Source organism: Muntiacus reevesi, chromosome 11 (genome assembly GCF_963930625.1).
Source record: "Muntiacus reevesi chromosome 11, mMunRee1.1, whole genome shotgun sequence".
Lineage (NCBI taxonomy): Eukaryota > Metazoa > Chordata > Mammalia > Artiodactyla > Cervidae > Muntiacus > Muntiacus reevesi.
The window spans coordinates 17,442,412-17,459,803 of record NC_089259.1 but is presented as its reverse complement, the minus strand read 5'-3'; the positions used below and the strand labels follow the sequence as shown (position 1 = coordinate 17,459,803).

Sequence of the window (17,392 nt, the reverse complement as noted above, 5' to 3'; positions counted from 1 at the left end):
ATGGGATTTTCTAGGCAAGAATACTGGAGTGAGCTACCATTTCTTTCTCCACTTTCAACTATGTTATCTCATATATGTTATCATCTTATCTTACAGTGAGGACACTGAGGCTCAAGGAAGTTGACTTGTCCAAGGCCATGCAGCCAGCAAGGGTTTTAAACAAGATACGGATCCAGCTTTCTGACTCTAATTCTCACACTATTTACATTCTCCCCAGCATCATGGTCCTCCTCTGCTGTCATTCATATAGTGGGGTAGGCTTCAGATAGTGGCCAGTGAATCTACCACAATAGCCCACCAGTATTTTGGCATAATCAGGGAGGATATAAGAGAGGCTCTGAAGAAAATTCCAAGTATAGGGGCTTCGCTGGTGGCTCAGTAGTTAAGAATCTGTCTTATTATATTAAGATATAACATATTCTATCTTAATATTATATATTTAATATAATCAAATATACATTAATTATAATAAATATATATTTAATATGTTATTCTATTAAGACTCTGCCTTATTTTAATGCAGGGAACATGGGTTCAAGCCCTGGTCTGGGAAGATCCCACATGCTGCGGGACAACACATGCAGCCTGTGTGCTGCAACTACTGAAGCCTGTGTCCCTGGAGCCCAGGAGTGGCAACAGGAGAAGCCACTGCAAGGAGAAGCCTGCATACAGCAACGAACAGCAGCCCCCGCTCACCGCAACTAGAGAAAGCCTGCGTGCAGCAACGAAGACCCAGCACAGCCATAATTTAAATAAATAAATAAATACATCTTAAAAAAAATTTTTTCAAGTATAAATTCGGTGCTAGGATAAGAAACTGGCTACTTCCAAAAAGCTTTTGAAGCAATGAGTGCTGACTACATAGAATGTCAGTAGCAGATATTGACACCTATAGATTTTACAGTTTTACTAAGTTTGCCTGTGCAAATAAGCTATCCTTTTTTCTTTAAGTCAGAGCTTTGCAACTTGTATGTAAGAAAGAGCTACAGGTGTTTGGTGATACTGATCCTGTCAGCCCTTAGGGTTGCAGGTCTATAGGTCTAAATTCTCTTGTATAGACCACAATGTGCCATCCAATGATCATGGGCACCTGTGAACAAGTGTAAAAAAGAAGTTGGATGCACTGGCTTGGATTACTTTTAAGTAAATGGTTAATTTTAAAATGTTAGCATGGGTGCCTTTAAACCGTATGATATTAATTATATTATTCACATATCCAAGGAGATAAAACTCTAAAATTAACTCTTGAATATAATTCAACACCCAAAGACAAGGCCAAATGATGAGTGCTACAACCTAATTTTTCCTCCTTTCCAAATAGCACTGAATGTGCTAAAATATTTGAGATAGATTTACCAAAGATATAATATACTGGGTCATAAGCCTCGGCATCTAAATTTTGTTTGCATTCAATAGTAGCGTTATGATCGCTAACACACACATGTGGACAAAAGTAACACAAAACATACCTGTGGGGCATAGCCAGGAGGCACATAGATCGGAGGCACAGAGCCATTTGGGGACATCATTGGAACCTGAGCAGGACCTGCACAGATCACAGAAGTCACGTGTTAATCCTGGGTTACTTAACAGCAAAAACTGAAAACAATTTGAATTGCATTTTGAATTCTTCATTTTAAACTAAAACCTTAAACTAACAGTGTAAACCATGAAAAGAAATTCAGATGATTCACCTGCTAAAAAATAGAAATGTTTATCTTGTAAAGGGCACTGACTGCTCTTTACCTACAGGTGTGTTGTTCAAACCTGCCTGGTGATCGTAACAGTCACTTGGGGAGATTTTTAAAGCACACAGGGACTTCTCTGGCAGTCCAGTGGTTAGTCCAGTGGAAGTCCACTTCCACTGCAGGGGCTGCAAGTTCAACCCTTGGTCAGGGAGCTAGAGATTCTTGTTTATTACGCTTACAGTAAATGGGGGTCTTGAATCAGTGTACTTACAAATGTCCCAGGTAATTCCTGTGCAAATTTTGCAAATTAAGTAACACTGACCCAGGGGAAAATCAGACCAAACTTTGCATATAAAATCAATGAAAAATACAAAAGGCAAAATTTGAAAAAAAAAAAAAAATAGAAAAAATCAAGAAAAAGTCAAGAGGAAGAAGCAGTAAGAGGAAGAATAGTTAGAAATTTGGAACTTGTTTTCTTAGGGTTAAAAATCTCTTTTAACCCTGTAGTGCATAAGTCATGCCTTTGGGGGCTTGAGAACAGTTAGAAAAATGGAATACACAAGTATTTACCCAAAGAAAATTTTTTTGTTCCTTACACTGAAAAGTCCTTTAAAAAAAAAGAAAATTCAGCTTGTCTTATTCTACATTTCCTTTCATTTTTATATTGATATCCTTTCCAAACCAACAACTTTTCAAAAAGTTGTTTCATATCTAAGGATATATTTCTACTATGTATTTAGTAAACACTAAAATATTATGTATTTTTTGGCAACTGATGTAATGAGCTTTAAGAAATATGCTCTGATGCTTCTAAGGACAAGTAAGGCCTTCTTTATTTTTATATCCTTGGAAAACAAAAACAACAAACTTTTTACATCTAAGTCAATGTTACCTATAAATTTACTAAATAATACTTGTAAAGTGCTTTACACCTCTAGGCAAGAGAGGCTTCATCCAAAACTCACTTCAACGTCTACATGCTGGACTCAAGAAATGACAGCAGTTTTAAAGCTATGCTGGTTTACTTCTGTTAGCTAATTTATAGAAAACTATAGCAAGCTAGCTTTCTGAGTCCTGATATCTGGCTTAGAGACTACTCACAGTGTGTGAAATTTAGCTGAGAACCAGAAAGAGACTTCATTGAAAACTATTATCTGTAATCTTAATAAAGGAAATTACTTTGTTGAGTTTCTACTGTATGTGCCAGAGACTGGTTCCTTGCATATGTGGTCAAGTTTAATTCCTATTTCAAGTTATCAGAACAAGTTTTTGTTTTTTAGCCATCAGAATGAAAAATAAGTTATTACCAATTACATTTAAACTTTTAAAACTATATAACTGCTTTGGGTTGCTCTTCTTTCACTAAAGATATAAATATATAAATACTAAGTAGTTGCAATTCAAACCAAACATACTTTGAAAGCTGCTAAGTGTTTATAATTTAGTAGTACAAAATTCTACTTTATTCTTTAATTATATCTAAGTGTGATTACTGAAGAGAGCACAAAACAAACCTAATCGCAAACCAGCAGTAAACCCATAACTAGTTGCAGTCCAGGAATAATGATTAACTCATAACCCTATGAAGTAATCCTTTCACTTTAGCAAGTGAATTTTCTTACCCTGAGGAAAAATGGTACAAGGTTAGATTTTTTTTCTTTAAAAAAAAAAAACAAAAAACAGTTCATGTATAGCATTATTTAATATCTAAAATACTGGTGTGAAGTAACATATTTACAGCACCATTTCTGTTGCTATTCCTGTCTATAGTAGCAAAACTCCAAAATCTCGCATACTTGATGATGCAGAAGTTCCATCACCTCCTTAGTTTCACCAATATTTTTTAATTTAGGAGGTATGAAAAGATTAACTGCAAACTCTTGATTAAGGGCAGTGAGGGAGTTCCTGTCCCAGTGCTAAGTCTGTTACAGACTGTACCATTAAACACACATCTGGCAGGAGAGTAGCTGTATCTGAACCACTGTAGATCCACCAAGTAACTCCTTAATAATATATACGATTTTAGCAAAATCTACCACAAATCATATACCTACTGATTTTTAAGGGCATATTTCCTTTTCTAAAATCTTGCATAAGAGTAAACAACTCTATTTACCAATTGCCTTAAGAAATTTGAGAAGCCTCAATTCCTTAAAAATTGCCATCAAGGATTTAGTAAAGATGGTATTTCGTCTAGTAAAATGTCAACTCTTTAAATTTTTTCCTTATTAGTAGACATTAGCAGACATTTGATTTAAAAAAACAAAACAAAAGATCTGCCTGGGTTCAAATTCTTAACAAGCAACGGGCTGCTGACGTGCCACACATTCTCTTTACAAGCAAGCTTTCACAATGGCTTCCAAATAATCTGATGCCAATTTGCAGATTTTAGTTGTAAAAAGAAAATCCTAGTAAAGGCTCTGGAAAGGAATATTCTGTGGAATGTAAAATTAACCCAACTCTAAACAGAGTTTAATCTTTTTATAACTACACGGCCACAATGTAAAATTTTTACAGCGACAGATCTGGCATCTATTGAAAAAACACACGGCATGACTTTAGAGTAATACAATACTTGCTACGTTTTAAAATAAAAGCAGAATGTTCAAAACCAGTAAACCTTACCACTCATTTTGTTTTTACAGTAGCAGCAGAGAACAAGAAAATCCAACAAGGAAACAGCGTAGTACACGTTAACAGCTTTAATTGGAGAACCGCGGTTGCTGCTTTTTTTTTTTTTTGCAAAGCTACGAGGAAAAGATCCTTTGACCGAGTCACATGATGCTGACCACGTGACCTCCAGTGACCCGCGGAAAGGGAAGGGAAAAAAAAAAAAAAAAAAAAGCAAGCGTTCCTGCTGGCAGTGTTTGGCATACAGTAAATGATTAAAAGATTTCTACTGATTCTGCCCTGGATTTGAAAATTTTCAGACTCCTTTATGAACCAACTCAAAAGCGCATCAAGATATTCATGGAAAAATAGATATCTGATGTAAAATAATTCCCTTTGTTCTCATTTTCCTCTGATAACTAATAGGCCTGTGTGCTAAGTCGCTTCAGCCGGGTCCGACTCTGCGACCCTATGGACTGCAGCCTGTTCTGCTCCTCTGTCCATGGGATTCTCCAGGCAAGAATACTGGAGTGGGCTGCCACATCCTTCTCCAGGGGATCCTCCCAACCCAGGAATCGAAGTAGTGGCTCGTTAGTCTACTGCACTGGCAGATGGGTTCTTTGCCATTAGAGTCACCTGGAAAGCCCTACATACTATCTACTAAGTCAAATTTTATTACCCCAGCTGGCTGCTTTTCATTTATAAATTTTAGGATACATATAACACTAATTTAGAAGATTCACTCCGAAATGTCCTTGTGTAACTTGATGCACTCTCCATACTCAACCCTTAAAATTCCTTTGTGTATTGTGGGCAACCCTTAAGGAAAGCCCACAATATACAGAAGAATTATCTACAGAATACAGGCTTGATCAACTTGTTCTTTAAACATGGGATTTCTATTTCAGACTAGCATTTAACATCTCAAGTTAATAAACGCTACCTTTTTTTTTTATTACTGGTTTTACTTTCTTTTCTTCTGATTTTTTCTTGTTGTTTCTAAAAGGCTTAACCTGGACACTAATACAGATACTTGGTAGATGGCATTCTCACTCATGCTCATGAAATCTGAAAAGACAGGTCATGATTGGGGCTTGAAGTACTTTACTCAAGCATGCATAGAGACCAGAAAGAAGACTAAATGTTTAGCTATAAGAGAAGGGAGTAAGGCTGTAAGAGCTTTGGAGGGCTTTCATTACCTTACGGTGCTGTGTAGTTGAGGAAATTTATTTATAGCTAATACAAATATATAGGTAATGATAATGACTGTGATTTGTAATATATTGAACAATGGAAAGAAAGTGGATTTTGGCATCAAAAGATGTAAGCTTTAACAATAGCATCAATATTTATTAGCAAGGCAATTTACTGCTCTTCTGAGACTCAGTTTCCTTCTATAAAATGGTTAAAACAATCAACTTCATGGCATTGTTGTGAGAATCAAACTAGGTAAATTTAAAGTACCAAGTACACTGGCTGGCACCACTCAATAAATGATAGTTATAAGAATGGCCACTATGGGGCTTCCCAGGTGGCTCAGTGATAAACAATCTGCCTGCCAATGCAGGAGACAAATGAGACATGGGTTCAAGCCCTGGGTCAGGAAGACACCCTGGAGTAGGAAATGGCAACCTGCTCCAGTATTCTTGCCTGGAAAATTCCATGGACAGAGGAGCCTGGTGGGCTACAGTCCACGGGGTCACAGTCAGACATGACTGAACACACACACACACACACACACACACACGTTTGAGAAAGTAATAATGGACAGGGTACTATTCAATGTATTACATGTGTTAACTCAATCCTCACAATAACTGAAAAAGGTATCACTTATAGGTAAGGGAATTGAAGCAGAATGCAATTAAGTAACTTGCCAAGAGCACACAATGAGGCAAAGCCAGGATTATTTTAACAATAAGGCAATATTTTAAACATATATAAACCATGTTCAAAGACTCAGTCTTCCAAAAAGCTGGAAAAGAACTGGTAAGGGATAATCTGGAGGTTTCAATAAATACATGCCAGACATTTCAGAGGAGATAAGACATCGATGTATCATTCTCACTAGTGGGGAAGGATAATTGTTACCTTCTAAGTCCCACTAAAAGGCAAAGCTGCCCTGAAGAGCATAGCTTAATACCTTAAAGTCTCCTGGTCTCAACAGAATCTTCTCATAAATGTTGGATTCAGGCTCCCAGTAAATCCAATCATGCCTCTGATCTTTAGCCCCTAAACAAAAAGCAAGTCCCGGCAGCCCACTTCCTCATTTTGGCTCACGTTCTCTCACAGCTGTGTTTCCGTTTCTTGACTCTTTCTTTAACTGATGATCTTCTCATTTCTTCCCATTGTGCTCACTGGAACATTTTCCTTGTTATAAACTCCCCTAGATCCTCAACCTTTTCACAGAACACCTGCTGATGGGCTTTCTTTGAATGAAACCCAGCTCGCCTCCAGGACAGCTTTTCCAGTAGCTGCTGGGAGCGGCGGCTTCTCATTCTCTCCGGAAGCAGGCTCCAGACACCTGAAGGGCTGCTTCCCAACGCCACTGCTGTTACTGCTTCATGCTTCAGTTTTTCCTTGAGATCATGCCATAGTAACACGTGGGAACACCCCACCCTCTGCCCTTCTCACTGCTGTCATTTACTGAGAGCTTCGGCACCATGTCCACAGTGACTTTCCCAGCTCTTGCCCATCAGCAAGACGACTTTCGTGTCCAAGAAAACCTAGCTTATACCTTTCTTGAACTCTTCTATTCTGTTTTTAGTAACGGGTGTTCAATGATATATCTTAAAATTTATCACTTAAGAGTTCCACTACAGGATCTCGTCTTTGAAATGTTAAAACTTTCATGTTTCAATCTCTGGTCACCGTATCTATCTTTCATCTGACCAGTTCTCTTTCTTCTACAACATTAGGTCTTCCTCATAGTGATGATCTGTTTCTCCTGATCCATCTGTGTCTTCATGGCCCAATCTTTTTTCCCATCCATGTCTTCCTTTTACCTCCCCTTCACTAAAAACACCCAATTTTAATAAATCAGATTTAATTATCTTCTCATAGACCTGAACTGTAGAAATCAAATGTTATGTGGACTGGCATGTTTATGAATTTAGTTATATCCAACCTTAACTCAGCCATCAGCACTGTTCAGGAATCCTTTCAGGAATTTATTCCTGGGTAATAAACTTATATTCTGTTTTCTATAGGGATTATCAGAGATCCCCACCACTCTTTAAGGATGTCCCCCAAATCAACCTCAACTACATATCTCAGTACAAAATTGAACTCTTTCAATGTTGTTTACAAACTCTTCTCACCTCTTCTATTTTCAGAAGAATCCCTGTCCTTTCACACTTTATTAAAGCTATCTCTCCCCTTCTAGTCTTGATTCGATCTCCACTTCCTCCTCTACTGGGGTCTGTCTTCAGTTCAGTCCAGTCGCTCAGTCGTGTCCGACTCTTTGTGACCCCATGGACTGAAGCACACCAGGCCTCCCTGTCCATCACCAACTCCCGGAGTCCACCCAAACCCATGTCCATCTAGTTGGTAATGCCATCCAACCATCTCATCCTCTGTTGTTCCCTTCTCCTCCTACTCTCAATCTTTCCCAGCATCAGAGTCTTTTCAAATGAGTCAGTTCTTCACATCAGGTGGCCAAAGTATTGGAGTTTCAGCTTCAACATCAGTCCTTCCAATGAATATTCAGGACTGATTTCCTTTAAGATGGACTGGTTTGATCTCCTTTCAGTCCAAGGGACTCTCAAGAGTCTTCTCCAACACCACAGTTCAAAAGCATCAATTTTTCGGTGCTCAGCTTTCCTCACAATCCAACTCTCACATCCATACATTACCACTGGAAAAACCATAGCCTTGACCAGATGGACCTTTGTTGGCAAAGTAATGTCTCTGCTTTTTAACATGCTGTCTAGGTTGGTCATAACTTTCCTTCCAAGGAGTAAGCGTCTTTTAATTTCATGGCTGCAATGACAATCTGCAGCGATTGTGGAGTCCAAAAAAATAAAGTTAGCCACTGTTTCCCCATCTATTTGCCATGAAGTAATGGGACCAGATGCCATGATCTTAGTTTTCTGAACGTTGAGCTTTAAGCCAACTTTTTCACTCTCCTCTTTCACTTTCATCAACAGGCTTTTTAGTTCCTCTTCACTCTCTGCCGTTAAGGGTGATGTCATCTGCATATCTGAGGTTATTGATATTTCTCCCAGCAATCTTGATTCCAGCTTGTGCTTTCTCCAGCCCAGCGTTTCTCATGATGTACTCTGCATAGAAGTTAAATAAGCAGGTGACAGCCTTGACGTACCCCTTTCCCGATTTGGTTTACCACTAGTGCCACCTGGGAAGCACGGGGCTGTCTTCAGTGCCCTCTTAACAAGCTTCAGCTCTATCCCCTCATGATCCTCAACTATTTGCACAGCTGCCACACGCTTCTAATGCCCAAGGTTAGTGTTAGCATCCATACTTTCAAGGACTTTTCAGTTATAATAGAAAAATAAAAGTTAAATTTATTTCATGTTTTCTAAAGATATGTTAATTTAACAATGTGCATCAATTTTCCCACAGAAATAAAGAGAGAGAATCCATTGAGAACATCACAATTACAGGAAAACATTATGCAGTGATGAATACATTTTTTCATTTTCCCTTTTGTACCTAATTATATGACAATTTTAACAAACAAAAGGCTCCTGGTTTTTATTTTCTCAATGTTCGCAGAGGGTTACTGGAGGCCTGGTGACACCAAGTGGCCATCAGGGGGCATAAGCATCACATACTGCGGCGGCAACAGCAGGAGAGCGGAAGGAGTTCTGTCCTTAGCCCTCCTTATCAAAGAACATTCTGCTCTACTACTAAGTACCTTACTGCCATGCTTGACTTGCTTCTGACAGGGGTCAGGAAAAGAGAAACAGTTTATTCTAGTTGCCTTTAAGTTTAATCACAGGTTAAAGTAAAAACAAGAAAAAACAAACAAAAAAAACTGCTTAGAGGAGATCATGGCAGAAACTGGCAACACAAAATGATGGCTGATCATATACATCAGAGCTTATTTTAATGGAACTATTAATTATACTCTTAAAAAATGCAAAGTCTGGAACAAATGTTAAACCAGTTAGATATCAAGATGAGAGGAATAAACTGGGATTGTCCTAGACAAAATGGGACAGAAGGTCACCTTATTAATAAGCAATGCTTATTTGTTAAGGTTACAAAACACCTGACAATGTTTATTCACATGAGGCTGGCAATTGGCACAAGCCTATATAGTCTTGGAACTGAACTGAGTTAGTCGATTGTAATTTGCTTGTATGTCTTTTTTTGATCGTGTATTTTTCTTAGTGTAACTGAAAGGTCCTTGAAACTATGGACTCTAACACTAATCCTGGGCATTAGAAGTGTGTGACAACTGTAATTTGGGAAAAGAATGAAGTAGGAAATTAAAGAAGAAAGAGAAAAGATCAAGGGAATTATTATTCACTGCTTTGGGGCCTTTCTTTTCCTTGAAAATTTATTATTCCTTTTTAAGGCTGGATAAAGTAGACTATTAAAATCAGGGGTCTAAGGATGATTCAGAATTATGGGTAATTTCATTTATCTGTGTACAGGTAACTAAAAATTTCTATAATCAGACTTGCTAAGCATTTAGATATATCAGTGACAAGTATATCAAGTAGGAAAAGGATGAAGAATGACTATCATACCATGGTTAGAATCTATCTTTACCACTAAATCAAACTGTATACAGATAGAAAACAGTAGATATGTTTACCAAGCAAGCACCTGCTTCTAAACAAGAGTTATTTTTAGGGCTCTTGTTTAGAAAGCTACAAAGGTTCTGATATTAATGCATGGATACAGCAGGTTGTGAACATTACTATTTTTAGTACCAGTCCAATGTGAACAACCATGAATCATTCTTTGTTATTCTAGTAGGAAATGGTGCTTAGGATTTACTACAGCACAAGAGGTTAACTAAGTCTCACTAACTGTACACCCACACGCTGACATCACACAGGCAGTGATATGGGTCAGTGATGCAAATCCTGTCAGGATCAAACATTAAGGCCACAGAGGTTAAAAAAAAAAAAAAAAGTGCCTGCATGGCAGGGCAGACCCATTATCCAACATGCACAGACTGCATTAAATCAGTACTGCTGCTGATGAAGAGGCTTGTGTTAGGTCCTTTTTACACAATAGTTGAACTTTTTTTATTTTAATTATAGATTTCCCACATATAGACTCTATATTTATCTTTAAGTTTCCTCACAGCTTCTGTGGTTTAAGGTCTGGACCTTTAAAACATATGTTAAGGCTCCGCCAGCCACATGAGTTATCTGGCAAATGGCCTCCGTAGCCAGGCTCTTTAGACAAATCTTTTGAAGACTACACCACCACTGATTAAGTATTTTATATAATGCATGCTTAACAAACAACATTCAGATTTAGACTGGAAGTACTACTCCGTGGCTCAGTTTGCTGCAACCTCAGTCTTCTTCCCACTGTCACTTTCCTCTTTGAGCATTTACAGTTTTTAGTTTTATTGGCATCAAAATATTAATTTCTTATGGTTACAGACAGATTGGAAAAGATAGCTTATTAAGAATAACCATATATCAGGTGTCAAAATACCTTCTCTTTGAATTATGCGTACCCAAGTGGAATTAGAGATTTCATCTCCTGTAACAGGAACAGAACCTATCCCTGGAGATGTGCCACAGGATGTTCGGGTTCTTCTGAAAAGGAACTTGGTCTCTACACTTAAAGCATCATCCTTCCTTCTCATTTCTCATGTTCTCAAGGACTATCACTTCCCAGGAGAACTGGAAGGCTGGAGGGAATGAAAGCTGGAGGTGTTTCCTTCTATCACTGTTTGGCATAATCAGGCTAACATGAAACCATGTCTTTCCCAAGCTTTCAGGCACCTGCTTTCATGTTGTTTCCTCAACTAATGGTGCTTCTTATGAGAACGTAAGAAAGGTTGGCGAGTTGCTGCTGTTTCAGTGTTTATTGGAGTATAACTGATTTACAGTGTTGTGCTAGCTTTGTGTTTATTGGTGTACAGTTGATTAACCATGCTGTGTTAGTTTCGAGTGTATAAATCTTAATAGAGGTATTTAATGCATACAAAAGCAATTATGTGTATACTCTTTTAAAAATGCAAATGACAGTATAGCATACACATTGTTCTGCACCTTAATAATATGGTTTGCTTAGAAAGCTTTCCATGTGGGTACATGCACAGGCTGCTTCAATCTCTTAATGGCTGCATAGGACTCCACCATAACAATGTCCCATAATTTAACTATTTCCCTATTGATACTCAACTTATTTTCAACATTTTGCTATTACAAACAATGGTGTAATGAACACCTCTGCACAAACATAATTCACAGATGTTATCACTATGTCAACAGGATAAATTACTACAAGTGAAATAGCTATATTAAAGAGAATTTGTTTTTCAAGTTATCAAATCTCAGAGTTTGTATTTATATTCTCATCAACACACCCTTACCAGCAGTTATCAAACTGGGACTTCCTGGAGAGCCCTAAGACACATTCCAAACCTTATCAGAAACAGCTATAAAACCAAAAAGCATTTTGAACCTAACCTGCTCAGTAATAAATGAATCATCTCTATCCTTCTACCCAAACCAATTTTTTTTCTCTTCCTTGTATGTGTTGCAGCACAGTGAAAGACACTGTCATTTATCTTTATGCTCAACTGACTGAAATCTGTAAATCATTCTAGTTTCTTCTTATCCTCCACACTGAGTGCCCAGGTCTTATCCTTATTACTTATTTGCTTTTGTTGTTGCTATTTTCCTGCTTAAAATGAATCCTTCAGTGGCTCTTTGTTCCTTTCAGGATAACACCTGAATTCTTTAGCATGCTATAAAGGTATTTGTTAACACACCCTATGGGACTTCCCAGGTGGCGCATTTGACCAGAATTCACCTGCCAATGCAGGAAATGCAAGAGACGTGGGTTTGACTTCTGGGTTGACTGAGCACCTATGTTTCCACTTTTAGTCTCACTTTCAGATACTCCTCAGTGTTTTCTGTTTTCCAATGAATTTCTTTATTCATACCTTTCAGTCTTCTCTAATTTCTCTGTGCTAGGCATTTGTACATGCTATTCCTTCTGCTTCTAAGATATTTCTCAGTTACTCTTCCTCTTGGCTAAACAACTGTTTCTCTAACCACCATCTTTTCCTGCAGGTGCGTGTCTGCGTAGTCAGTCAGTCATGTCTCTTTGTGACCCTAAGGCCTAGAGCCCACCAGGCTCCCCTGTCCATGGGATCTTCCAGGCAAGAATACTGGAGCAGATTGCCATTTCCTCCTCTAGGAGATCTTCCCTACCCAGGGATCAAACCCGCATCTCTTGTGTCTCCTGCATTGGTAGGTAGATTCTTTACCATTGTGCCACGTGGGAAGCTTTTTCCTGCACATGTGTGTGCCCAGTCTCTCAGCCATGTCTGACTTTGTGCAACCCTTTGAACTGTACTCAACAAATATTCCTAGCTGGGTTAGGTATGTCTCCTCTGGCCTCCCACATGTATCTGGGCATACTTAATTCCATCATAGTACATCACTTTCTCTGTTTTAACTGTAGATTACTTGCCTTTCTTCCCTACTATGCTGTGAGGTAGGGTCTATGTCTTTCAAATGGCTGTCAAGAATGAGTTGTCCTTGAGAACAGTTAGAGATTTGGGCAAATTCTCTTTCCAGGAAAAGAGCATGCACACACTTTCAGGTATTGTTTTCTGTGTTCTGGCAACACCCAAGCATGGGAGACTGAGTACAGGATGCTGAGAAATTCCAACAAAGTAAGACTAAAAATAAAGTAAAATATTGAAATAAGATCTTTCATTGTAATGATAAAGGGTTTTTCCAAAAATATTGAGGGATTAGATGATAAAATGAAGCAGAAGAGGATGTCAAAGACAAGAGAACTTTGCTGATCCATAAATAATGGGAACAGGACTTGACTAAAGTTCACCTTCTAAAAGTCAATCAACATCCTTAAATAATGTTACTGCACATATTTTGAGATCAGAGTCCTATGTCAAAATTATGACTCTGGCAGACGGTAAGTTTGCCTCTGGAGCCTTAGAGAAACTAATATAGACTTGCAAGGAAAACTTCTACCACCACCCTTATTATGTTGTTGCCTGACTCTTATGGTTAATGGCTGCATGTTTGGATGTGCCTTAATATAATACCACAACCACAGTCAGAGGCAAAGTCATACTTTTATAAATATAAGAAGGGTCTATACTAGATAAGAAATTATGCCTGTGTTAGCTGCTGTGACACATGAAAATGAGAATTGTGAAAGAATGACTTTTTCCAGCTCTTTATATCTAGGTAGGTACTAAAAATCACATTCAATATTGTTGCCATATAAAGAAAGGAACCAGAAAAGATCTTTTCTTTTTTCCTGGGACAATCTCTGCAATAGGTAAAAGGATATATAAATCAGATTATATAATTATTTCATGGTAGTCTCTTTATAACTTTATATAAATGTTCATTGAAGATCGGAGCCTTGTGTTGTCCCAGCTATGCTTTGGGGGAAAAAACCAGAAATGTTTATGCCTAAGTTAGACTGCTTAATTAACACTTCCCTGAGTCCAAATTTGTGGTTGCAGTTACTACAGGGCTAAAATAAGATAACTCTCTGTATCAGTTTGTACTCAGTTGCTCGTCTCACCAGATCCTTAAAGTGATGTTAACTTTAGAGAGTCTGGTCTTTATTTTTAATAAGGAAAGTGATCTTTCTAGACATTCTGACATAAGGTTAAGAAAAAGAACGCAAAGCACAAAGTAGGTTTGTAGTAAATACTTGTTCCCTTTCTAGCATCCCTTCACAGAATGACTTGGTTAAACAGAGGGGATCCAAACAAACACTCCTTCTTTCATAAATACAGCCTAGCTTACTTATACTGGTACTTTTTTGGGGCTGACAAAATCCTCAACATCTAATGGTTTTTGCCCTGGGTTCATATCTGTCCAATTGAATGTCAGAATTCTTTAAGCCAGTTCTAAATTATGGTATCAAATTTACACATTTCTTTTTTCCACCTCCTTGATTTCAAAAATCGTCAGATTATTATTAATATTATATACTTGTAAGCTTGGTATGTCCCATATTTTTAGTTTTCATTAGTTAAAAAAATCACTTATCTGCACCAAAATGGTCCACCATTTTCCTTAATAAACTCAGGGTCTCAGCTTAAAAAAAAACCCAAACTCTAAATTTTATAAAATAAAATCGGGATTAAATTTTAAAGGAGTTACAATATTTAAATGGTTATTTAAGCAATTAACATTCATCAAAATTATCAAGTTATACAGAAAACATAAAGAAGGAAAGCGATTCCTATAATCCTACCACATAGGGGCAGGTACTTGAAGGAAATGTGCTCAAATTAGTTTTGATGCATATGTACTCACTAAAAGCAGTATTTTTCCTTATTACAAAAAAGCTAATTACGTTGATACCCTCAGTAATGTATAATCAATAAAGAGACTTCCAGATTCAAGTCCTGATTAAACAAAACTACTAATTAATAATCTTTTTAATCTTCCATTTTGGGGAAATAAAAAGTAAAACCAGAGCTTACCCTTTGTGTGTCTTCCAGGAAGTCTTTCCTAGTCCCTGGGCTGGTTTGGATGTTCCTGCCAGAGCTTCTACAGCACCCATCCTGTTTCTTCCATCACAACCCTTTTCTCATGTTACTGACAATCTTCCCTACGAGATCACAAACTTTGTGGATGGCAGAGATAAGGTCTATCTTACTCACCAGCAAATCCCCAGAGTTTTGGCATAGTGTCCATATCAAGTTCATAATAATTTGCTAAATAAAAGAATGGCTTTTAAATGAAACCTAATATCCTAATCTAGACTCAGCAATTTACCCAGCAACTCAATCTTCTAAATAATCTACACTATACCACCATACAATCAGTTTTAATGCTTATAATGATTTAGGGCACTGGAAGATCCTAAATTATTTTCAGTACATTCTGTTCACTAAGGCTAAATTTAAGTGTTTATTTTGTAAATATTTTCAGTTACATGATTTGGAAAAAGATTTTCTGGTTCTCAGTTACTCAGAAAGGTATTTTAACAAGAACACCTTGCCCCAGGTTAAAGTTTAAGGCATATACCTTATGCCGTACTAAGTTAGACTGCTTCATTAACACTCTAATAATATCATCTTTAGCAAAAATTCTTAAATCCAACTGATGAGTTTCTTCCCCAGAAGATGAGAAGGTTGAATTGAAAGATACAAATCTTCCTGTCGACCATCCTCATCATTTTAGGGTAATAAAAATTAAGATTTTTCTCAAGTATAAATGAGAAAAGAACCTTTTCAAATTCTAATATTTAGAGAGTGTTAATATAAAATATGGTACTATTTACTCCTTAAAGTTCTTATGGTAGGTTCTCTCCTCAAAGAAGATCAATAAATGAAATGAAACATGCTTTCTCAGTGCTCTGAGGAAAAAATTATATCCTGCAATTAAAAGTAAGAGGTTTTTTCCCCCCTAGCACCATGTGGTACAATGTACACAAAGCCATGTTGTACTTTTTGATAGGGCTGGTTTTAGGGTTCAGAGATGAATCTATAAAGTTCTTAGGGTATAGTAATTTGGTTTTGGATCTTTTGAAATAAGACACTCCCATTTCTAGAATAGCATTTTGAGTGACTTGCAGTAAATATATGAAAATATTTCAGAAAAAATTATGTGGTTGAGAGAAGCTAACTATTGTTATAAGTCATGAGTGGAGTGCCATCTCAGATACTTATGTTTGAGAAATGGCTGTAAAGTGTGGATTTTGCAGCCAGACTACCAGAGTTCAGGTCCCAGCTCAGCTGTTCAGTCACCCTTAACTGGGCAAGTTATTAACCTAGGTCTCAGTTTTCTTGTCCATAAAATGAAGACAGTAATAGCTATCTCACAGGGGTGATAGGATAATTAAATAGATTAATTACATTTAGAATGTTTACAAAAGTAACTGGTACAGTAATTGTTCAATAACCATTAGATAGTATCGTACATGCTAATTAAATTATAAGTCACTTTCTGCCCTTTTTCCCATTACTTGCAGTTCTATAAAGCATTGGTCTTGCAGTTAGAAATAAGTGCTGAAATAAAGACAACTCTGTTGCTTATTCCTAAAATAAGTCAATTAACATTTAGAGTTTCTATAAATGCAAGGGACAGTTCCAGATGCTAACGGGGAAGGAAAGGAGATCTAGACACAGTATGGTCTGTACCATAATCATTTGAGAAAGGTTGATGTGGGTCTAGACACCTGCATGTTTAAACTTCCCTGTTGAGTCTGATCCCTTGGTGGAGGATAAAAATTATAATCTTTACAGTCAGAAAGACCTTCATTTGAGTCCCAGATCTTTCAGTAACTAGCTATGAGACTTTAACAAAGCTCAAGTTTCTCACTCTGTTAAGGTTTAACTAAGATTAATTGTACACACCACAATGCTGTCAGACAATGAGCACTCAATTACATGATTAGTGGTGGACTCTAAAATAGAAAAAAGACAAAAACCAATAAGTGACATATAAACCAATAAAAGACATATGACAAGTTAGAGATATAGGTCAGACCATGAGTGCAAAAGGAAACTGAGGAACACTTTTTAACCCTGGGGTGTTCAGAAAGAATCTCAAGAGATGGGGACCTAGTTTGTACTGTGTTTTGAAGAATTGCAAAAATTCAGAAAGCTCTCGTGTGTACACATGTGAATGCACACTTGTGTAAGTTTTAATGAAGGGGCAATGTGAACAAAGGTATGAGAGGGGTCGCTGTAAGAAATATTTGGAGACCGGTGCTGTGCTTAGTTGTTCAGTCGTCTTCAACTTTTTGCGACCCCATGGACTGAAGTCCACCAGGCTCCTCTGTCCATGGGGATTCTCCAGGCAAGAATACTGGAATGGGCTGCCAGGCTCTCCTCCAGGGGTAGAAACTGGAGTATCTACTAATTCTGGTATATCTGGAGTAGAAGTTTCTGAAACTAAAACTAGAAAGAAAGACTGGAATGAGTT

At 37.5% G+C, this 17,392-nt stretch overlaps 1 protein-coding gene across 5 annotated transcripts in view; it reads right to left on the bottom strand.

Moving 5' to 3' along the window:
* Nucleotides 1-17,392, bottom strand: part of FNDC3A (fibronectin type III domain containing 3A) — a 111,009-nt gene that overhangs the window by 47,682 nt on the left and 45,935 nt on the right. For 4 of the 5 annotated variants that reach the window (XM_065902426.1, XM_065902424.1, XM_065902428.1 and 1 more), the window contains one exon: nt 1,470-1,546. In XM_065902426.1, coding sequence (XP_065758498.1) covers nt 1,470-1,546 — 77 coding nt within the window. Of the gene's footprint in view, nt 1-1,469; nt 1,547-4,313; nt 4,443-17,392 lie in introns of those variants that run through there. The other variant, XM_065902427.1, reaches the window with a different exon arrangement.